At 54.1% G+C, this 9,278-nt stretch overlaps 1 protein-coding gene across 2 annotated transcripts in view; it reads left to right on the plus strand.

Moving 5' to 3' along the window:
- Positions 1-6,924, plus strand: part of GRIK3 (glutamate ionotropic receptor kainate type subunit 3) — a 245,336-nt gene extending 238,412 nt beyond the window's left edge. The window contains exon 16 of one of the 2 annotated variants that reach the window (XM_043461871.1): positions 453-6,924. In XM_043461871.1, coding sequence (XP_043317806.1) covers positions 453-647 — 195 coding nt within the window. In that variant the 3' untranslated portion in view covers positions 648-6,924. The remainder of the gene's footprint in view (positions 1-452) is intronic. The other variant, XM_043461872.1, reaches the window with a different exon arrangement.
- The last annotated feature ends 2,354 nt before the right edge of the window (positions 6,925-9,278 follow it).

The following is a 9,278-nucleotide window of genomic DNA, read 5'->3' on the forward strand; positions in this document are numbered from 1 at the left end:
AGTAAAATGGGGCTAAGATGATATCACCTTAGATCCCAAACAAGGACGTGATGCTGTGTAGGCTGCTCTCCAAACCACCTGGGCTTCCCTGGTGACTCAGTGGTGAAGAACCCACCTGCCAATGCAGGAAATGTGGTTCCATCCCTGGGTTGGGAAGATCCCCTGGAGAAGGAAACGGCAGCCCACTCCAGTATTCTTGCCTGGGAAATCCCATGGACAGAGGAGCCTGGCAGGCTACAGTCCATTGGGTCGCAAAAGAGTTGGACGTGACTTAGCGACTAAACAACAACCCCAACTAATCACCTTGCAGGGGGCAGAGGGCGGGTGGCATACAGGTGTGAAGGAAAGCCAGGGGCCTCAGCACAGGCTCTGGGAGGAAGGGGAGGAGTTGGCTGGAGTTGCATGGCCGGGCCTCACCCCTGTGCTCCTTCCCCTCCCACCCGCCACCCCAGCGCTCCTTCTGCAGCACCGTGGCTGATGAGATCCGCTTCTCCCTTACCTGCCAGCGTCGGGTCAAGCACAAGCCGCAGCCTCCCATGATGGTCAAGACTGATGCCGTCATCAACATGCACACATTCAACGATCGCCGGCTTCCGGGCAAAGACAGCATGACCTGCAGCACATCATTGGCCCCCGTGTTCCCCTAGGCACAGGTGGGGTGGGGACCGCCGGCCTGGGGGCAGGGCGGAGGAAAGCAAAGGAGACTGGAAGGAACACCCCCAAGCCCCACACTGGACTTGGGGACCAGAGCTGCTGCCTGCCTGTTGGGCCAGGAGCCCTCTGCCCTTACCTATCAGGAAACCAGCAGGCCCCCAGGCCAGCTGCTTGGGCTTCACCCTCCTCTTGTTTCTTCTTTGGGTTTCTAAAGCTGCCAGCCAAGACAGCCAAGGCCAAAGGAAGCACATGCCTCTCTCAGGCCAAATTCACCTGCCCCTCAACTCTCTTCTATAGTCGGAAGTTTCTACCATGGCCCTGCAGGGGCCAAAGAAAACAGGAAACAGCTCTCTTGTTGCCGCTCCTTCCCCATGGGGGCAGGCCTCCTGGAACTTGACTAGGAGATCAGAGGCATAGACCCTGGGTACCAAAAAGGATGTTATTGTTCGGCTGCCAATGGGAACTGAAGCTGGAGGACAGCTACCCCACATGCCTGATCAGAAGGAAGAACTCATCCCCCAGGGGCTGCTCACATGGTCCTGATCTCCTGGACTTGACACCACCCATGGTGGAGCCCCTGTTTGGGCAAAGTTAAAGGCAGGAGCCCCACAGGGGAAAAAGAGGAGTTTGGAGTCTGGGAGAGAGGAGGATGCACAGAGAATGCCAACTTGAACTCTTCTGGACAATGTCCCAATGGGTCCCGCTCCTCTAGAACGTCTCTAAGAGTGGGAGAATGGTCAGAACACATTCACCTCCCCGTTGTGACCAGAGGAGAAAGGACCCCCAGAATCTCCTGCAAAGGATGCCCGGAGACTCGGCCAGAGGAACAGTGGATTCCATGGAAATCCCAGAGGCCCTTGAGCCATTGGATTTTATTTTGCTGGTTAGCAAGCTGTTTTCTAAACCCCAGTGGCATTAGGACGCTTGAGCTCTTTGCCATCTACTCTTCAGCGACTCCCCATTCCTGGCCAATTGACCTTGACCATCTTCTGTCATCATGGAAGGAGGAAAGTAGCCTAGATTGAAGTGAACATTGTCACCCATCCTCCAAGGAGGATCAAGTCCACTGCACAGGCTCACTTTGGGGTAGATGGGGAAAGCTGGATTAGGGGGGCACAAAGGAACTCCCTGCCTCCTGGACTTGCCAAACCTTAAAGATGGCCCCCAGAGAAAGAAAATTTCCAGGGGGCAGAATAGTCTCCCTGGTAGAGGCCCCTGGGGTGGGGAGGAAGAAGCTGCCTCCTGGAGGATTAACCAAAGACCCCACACAGAGATACACAGTCGTAACGGTCCTGGTCTCTTGTTCAGAAGAGCTGGGACCTTGTGGGGTTTGGGGGTTCAGCAGAGAAGGGGTAGCAGACGAGGTGCAGTGAGCAGTGGACCAGGTGATCCATGGGTTCCAGCCAGCTGTGACAGATACTGTAGGTCTGAGACGCTTAAGATTCTGGGAGGAGAATGAGATGTGGAGGGATTAGGAACAAAGTGTCCTTAAAGAGAGCACGATGAGGCCAGCAAGGCTGCCCATGGCCAAGGGCAGAGGGCAGGCTTTGAGCCAGGGAAAGGGGGCTGGAGATCTGTACAGAGACCAGGAGACACCAGCCACCCACCCCTCTACTGCTCTTCTGTTTCTGCCTGGGGACCCTGGTTAGGAAAAGAGCTACACTTAGGTCTCAAGAACCTCCTCAGCTGGGGTGAAGGGTAATCTCTAACTCTCCTCAGGAGTCCCAAAGCAGGAGAGCACAGTGGACACATGTGATAACTATCGTCTTCTCCAGACTGAGCTGTGGGGCCAAACCAGCTGGTTCCCAGGGCCACAGCAGTTCTGACAGGCGGTGCACCCTGGAGGTGGGAGAAGAGGGATGGACCGCCACATGGCCAACATGCATCATGATAGGAAAAGCCATGCTGTTGTGAGCTCCTGGATGTAGGAGTGTATGTGTGTCTGTGTGTGCGTGCGCATGTATGTGTATCTTTTTTTTTATGTATGTGTATCTTTGTATGTCTGATCTTTGGGGCCTGGGCATGAAGGATAAATAAGGGCATGTGACAGAGTCCCAGGCATGCAATAATAGGAGAACCCTTTGGGTGTGTGTGTGTGCACGTGTGTGTGAATTTGGGGTGAAGGAGATAAATCTGGACAAGCAGCAGGACCCCATACATGTAAAAACGGGAGAAGCCATGCCATATTGGGGTTCTGGTGAGTATACATATGTATACATACGTGAACAACTGTGTATGCTTGTGTGTGTGTGTGCACACACACACACTTTTGTGTACCTAATGGCAGAGGGTGGAGGACAAGATAAAATTTGTTTTAATGGAGAAGCCATGTCATCAAGGGGTCCGTTTGTGAGCACGTGTGCATGTGCGTGTGCGTGGAGGGCGGGAGGGAAGACAGAACTGGATGGATGCACAGCACAAGGGAATGCATGTTGTATGTGAGGAGCCACGTGGGCCTGGAGTTCGTGTGTGTGTGTGTGTGTGTGTGTTCACATATGTGTGTTCAAACGTGCACATATGTTCCAGCTCACAATAGGAGCAGAGATGGACAATCAGGAAGGGAACTAGAGTCTGGGTACACTTCTGCCATGGAGAGAGGTCATTTGTCACAAAGATTCGCTAAGATTACATAGGCCTGAGGAGACGGGCCAAGTAGGGACGAAACCCTGCAGGCAGTCGCAGCCAGTGACTCCTTTGCTTTCTGTGGAGTGTCCTATTTGAAGGGAAAATGACTTTTTTTGGCAATTTCCAGATAACCAGATTCTGATGAAGGTATTTTGCCAATTTTTTCTCACCGATCACAGACATGAGCCACTCTCTTTCTTTATCCAGTCTACTTTCATAGCACACGCCCACATCCATGTTCATATCACACACTCAACCGTGTGTGTGCTTTCGTGACACGCCATGAACGTGTCATTTCTTCTGAGGCTATGCACATATATAGACTGCGATGGCAGGAAGACTAGGAGGTGGTGGGGTAGGAAGAGCTTCATCAAAGGAGGGGAGGAAGGTGGAACTCAGCGGCACAATTCCATTAGGGAAATCCCCCGAAAGGGACTGAAATGATTTCTCAAGTCCTACATGGAGATGGGAGGACAAGCAGCCCGATATCACCTCCCATTCGAGCCTTACGTCCGTGTGTGGACAGTGGTTCAAACTCTGCCTGATGACCTGTGTTTGTCTCCGAGACCAGCCCAGCATTCAGAGTGCAGCGGAGGTCGCTTCTCTCCGAATGTGAGCTCTGTCCCAGGGGCCTGAAGGTGCTGCTGCGTCTTGGGGTGGGGGCCGGGGAACTATTCCCAGCAAGGTGGGTCGAGTGGAAATAACATTCAGGCCCACCTGCCCGCGGGCGTGGATCTGAGCTACGGCGAGTATGCATGCGCACACACGGAGGCACTGAGGTCAGTGGCAGCTCAACACTGGTTTGGATAGAGCGGAGGATGGGACTGGCCCAAGCAGGCGCTGGACTGTCCCTGCCCAGCACGTACCGGCCCTGAAGAGAAGAGCACCCCTACCTTCCACCTCCATCCCCCACTTCGAAATGCCAGTGCCTCCCCTCAGCCTGCTCCAACTGGCCAGATTAAAGGGCAGCACTGGGGACATACACACCCTGCCAAGGCCCTGGGGAGCGGGGCCATGAGGCCTCATTTTCTCTCTCCCCTTGACCTGTTACTGGTCTATCTTCTGTGGACAGATAAGAAAAACCTGAGAACTTTGTCACCATTCAATGGGCCCCACGCTGGGCACGTGTCTCAAGATGGGTAAGGCGCCCTTGGCCGAGGAGCTGACTCTGAGTCTCTGAAGGGTGGGAGCACCTCCCCTGCTCACAGCCAAGACTCTGTCTCCACTAGCCAAGCACACAGGTTCCCCTCAAGGCCCCGGGCATGGGCAGAGGGCAAGTCCAGCCCTGGATGGAGGAGGGCTCTGGCAGTGGCGAGAAGGCTCCAAGTGGTTAGAAGTCACTCCCTCCCCAATTCCCAGGAAAGCAGAAGTCAGACCCAGGCACCCGCTTACCCAGAACAGTGGGAAGCTCCCTCCCCGACATCTCCTCCCAGGCGGGTGTGCTGAGTGTGGGCTGGTGGCTGTGGCTTCATCACTCAGCATGAAGCCCATCCCTTCCCAGACCCTTCCCAACTCTCTGCTCTGGCCCACATCTCTGGTCCTGTGTGGACAGCCATCTGGGAAGGGCTTAGCGATCTGGACAAACAGCTGGATGGACTTAAACTCTGAGATGGGCCCGGCCCTGTGGACAGACTCAAAAAGTGCACCCAGTTCTGTAGACGGGCCTCTGGACTAGACCCATCTGCAAAAGCCCCGGGCTGGGAGGACCCATCTGGAACGGGCCCAGCTGCTTGCCCCAGTAGAAGGGTCCCGCTCTCGGTCCCCTGGCCAGCCTGAATGGAGCCTTCCTTTCCGTCCTGGCTTTGCCCTGGAGTTAGAAGTTCAGAGCTGAGGCCATATGTGAAAGTCACAAAACTGTTTTTGGTAGAAGGTTAAAGTTCTGTACAGTATATATATGAATGTAAAAAGATATATATATATATATATGCTGTATATATATATATATGCACAGTGTATATATGACCTGTAGCCCATGTGTATACGCACCCCTCCCCGCACGTCTGCACACAGAGTGTACATAACCCAGCCAGTGTGGGTGGGGACCAGGTGAGCAGCGGGGGCTGCAGCTGGAGAGTCTAGGATGGAAGCTGCTTGGGGCAGGGGCTGCGGAGAGCCCTCTGGGGGACGGGAAGGGCCCGTGCATGTCAGAGCTGCAGACCCTGAGGAGGAAGGGAGAACCGAGGGGCTGGCGGGTAGGCCTCCTGAGGACTACAGGAGGCCTCTGCATCTGAGAGGCTCTGAGGATTGCTGGGCCTCTGTCTGGGGGGCAGCGTTGTACAGTACTGGGCTCCTGAGCCAATATGACAGCTGCAGTCCCAGGGCAGTTAGCAGGGAGCTGGAAGGGCTGGGAAAGAGGGGGCCACTCCCTGGACCAGCTCTCAATACCTGTCTGCCCAGCCGCCAGGGATGCTCCACCTGGAATACCCCAGAAGGCTGAAGTATGGCAGAGGCCATTGCCTCACATTCTCAACCACACACAAAGACGACCCAGCTCCCAGCTAAGGAAAACCCTTTTTCAGGAGAACGGCCCCCTGCATGCCAGTCAGACATCCCTGGCCCCTGTCTTCTAGAACAGACCTCAAATAACCCCGCAGCGTATCTATTTTACAGATCAAAACTTTGAGGCCTCCAGATATAAGAAAACAGCTGTGGACCCAGCAATTCCAGCCATGAGTTCATCCCACCCCAGACAATCTCCCCAGCCCATTTGACTGCAAGGTCAGCTGTCAGGGAGTGACTGGGGAGCCAGAGGTGTGAGCAGAGCAGTGACAGCGGGTGAAAGAGGGGAAGCCAAGAAGGCGGTCTGAGCACGGCCTAGTGCCATCTGTCCGCCCTCTCCCCTGACCCCCCTCCCCTGCAGGGCAGCTGGCATAGAGCCTGGCCCCGCCCCTGCAGACCTCCGTCCCTACCACATTCGGATCCGTCTGTTCTTTCCCTTCTAACCCTTCAGCAAGTGGTTCGGCTCTATCACCGGCGAGAGCATCTCTGGACTACGTGGGAAAGGGTCTGGAGTGGGCTTCCGTGTGGTCAGCGGTCTGCCCTCTGCTTCAGCCCCATGCGTCAGACTGGTCTGCACTTAACTCTGGGTCTGCCTCTGTTTGGGGTCCTGGCCGGAGCATATCTGAACCCAGCCCCGAGGATGGGCCTGTCCTGACTCCAGGACAGGAATCAGAGGCTCCAGGGGCCCCCTTGCCACTGTGCCCCAAGCCCCCAGCCCACCTCTGCCTGTGCCAGCTTCCTAGCTGCGCCTCCCACGATGGGGACTTGGGTTCCCAGTCCCTCGGTGAAGCCCCAAGATAGCACCATGTGAGACCCCTGGCCTGTCCCACCACCCAGACCAGAGTGCCTGGACGCCCCCCACCCCAATCCTACTCAACATAGTTCCCACACACTGGTCTCTGGGCCATTCAGGGGATGCCCTTTGTGGACATGCAGAATTTCTATGAATATAGTTTTTTGTAAACATTTTGTAACAATTTGGGTTTCATAGTAACTGTGTTACTTGCCAATCATTCTAGGCTGATGTAAATAAATTTCCAAACAAATCTGATTATTTTCCTTTTTAAGACACTGTGATATATCAAAGTGCACAGTTTGCTGTATGAAGTAATATGGTTTTAAATTTTAAATAAAGAAATGTTTCTAGAAAACAGGGCCCTCTTGAGATGCGTTTTCTGCTTCTCTTGTCTCTTTAGAACCAGAGGGTGCCGCAGTTGTGCCATCTTCACCCAAGGTTGACTGTGTCCTGGGCAGGGGCCCCTGGGGGTGAGCAGGTGGGTGACTCCAGCCCAGGCTCCTGGTCCCCGTTTCAGATGTTTACATGGGACGTCAGTATTGACATCATCTGGCCTCCATCTTCCCTTCTCTTGGGAGCGTTCCTCTCCATCTCCTCTCCATCCCATAGCTACCTTCGAAGTCGCCACGTCCCTGTGTGATCCTGGCCCTTTGGCAACAGTTGAGGAAGCAAGGTAAGCCTCTTTTCCAGAGCTGGCCAATCAGAGGTCTTGCCTGAGCTTTTTCAAACTAGAAATTGGAGAGTGCTCAGTCAGTTACTCTTGGGTGATGGAAACTGTACACATAATAAAGGGTTCAGGGCAGGACACTTTAAGCAGGAAGAGGCTGAATACAGATGTTTACAAAACCAGTGAAAGATAAGGGAGCAAGGACATGCTGGGCCTCCAGTGGCTCTCAGAACAATACAGAGGTGACCCACTAGAGGAGTGACCCCTCCAAGACCAGTACTAGAACCGGGAGGCAAAACACACCAGATAACTATGCCCTCAATGTCAAGGCCTCCCTTCCCTTTGACCTTGGTCATCTCACCCTACCCAGAACCCTCCTGCCCCAAGTTCTGAAGACCCAGGCCCAATACAATAGCAGCACAGAGCTGGACCTGTCCCCATTTAACCCTTCACCTGCCCTATCTGAAACGCTTATGAATTCCACCTCCCACTGCACTGCCCTATTCCTCTGTCTTATCTAGCCCCAGAATGTGTAGGTTGGAGTGGACACAGATCACTCAGCATCCCTCTGCTTAGGCCCGATGACAAGCCCCACCAAGCAGTACAATCAAGGAGGCCGAGGTGAACTTGCTAGGCTCTGCCCGCCCCCACCGCCCCCCCACCCCCCTACCCCACCCCTGCTGTGTCCTCTCAGTCTCCTTGCCTGCAGAGAGGAGAGGCTAAGATCCACCTCCGGAGGCTGTCATAGGGATTCGATGACATTGTAGCTGCCTTGCACTGCTACATCTCATCATTTTCTCCTGGAGGCAAAGTAACAAATGACTGGAACCCTCCCCAAATATTCCAAGAGTCAGAGTAGCCCAGGAACAGAGAAATCAAAGATGGCCAAATACTCACCTTTGTTCAACTTCAAAGAGCTGGGTTCTTGTCTCAAATCCAAAACATCTGGAAGGATACATGATCCCATCACCCCTCCACCACTTCCCCAATTAGGCCCAAGATTCCACAGGCTGGAGGAGGGAAATGGGGGAGGGACGGCCAGACAGAAACAGAGTCACGTGTGGAGGGATCCCCCGGTTGCCAGTGCTAGCCAGCTCCAGGGACTGGACCCTAGTCTCCACCTGCACAAAGCTAGTACAGACCTGGGGACATGTGCCACACTCAGACATCCTTCTCAGCACCTCCATAAAGACATCTTCTTTAGCAGCCAGGTGATGCCCCCTGGCCATCTTGCATGAGTCAAGAGCCATTTGTAGCCTGAGAGCTCCCCAGCCCACGTGGCTGAGTCCTCTTTCATTGAATCAAGAAATCAGAGCTCTGCCGTGAATACTGAGAGGGAGGGTGGTGGTGTGTTGAGGCACCTCCCCACCTCCAGCCAAGTGAGACTGGACTAGAGGTTTCCCTCTGAGTCATGAAAAAATCCCTTTCCACTGTTTTATTCATCACCGTCATCAGTATTGTGGTGGTGGCTGTCATTTCTGCTTCCCAGGCGGTCATCAGGAATCCCTGGTGTCTTGGAGTTGATAGGCCAGGATGGGTCTGGAGCAGGTTCTGGTTAGGCTCCTTTTGGGCCTCTAGGTCTGGGGAAGTCCCATCCCAGATAGCTATACCCTCAGTGTCAAGGGCTCCCTTCCTTTTGACTCTGGTCATTTCACCCTGCCCAGAACACAGAGTTCTGAGACCCCTCAAGCTGGCTTTCACTTCCTATAGGTCCCTACCATCCTCCAGGTCAGGGACACGAGTTCTGAGACCCCTCAAGCTGGCTTTCACTTCCTATAGGTCCCTACCTTCCTCCAGGTCAGGGACACACCCTCCCTCCTGACATCTCCCACAGCAAGGGCCTCCGATCACTCATGTCCAGAATCAGGGACAAGCTTCAAGGCCCTTCTGCCACCTTAATATGAGCAGGTGATCTTGGACCATTCACAAACCTTAGCTTCTCTCTTATGCAGTGTGAATGCCCATTTTGACTGCCTCAGGAAGCTCATGTAAGAATGAAAGAAAAAGCTCCCGTGAAAGCACGTGTTAAGTGTGAGG

The sequence above is a fragment of the Cervus canadensis genome, chromosome 2 (assembly GCF_019320065.1).
Source record: "Cervus canadensis isolate Bull #8, Minnesota chromosome 2, ASM1932006v1, whole genome shotgun sequence".
Classification (NCBI taxonomy): Eukaryota; Metazoa; Chordata; class Mammalia; order Artiodactyla; family Cervidae; genus Cervus; species Cervus canadensis.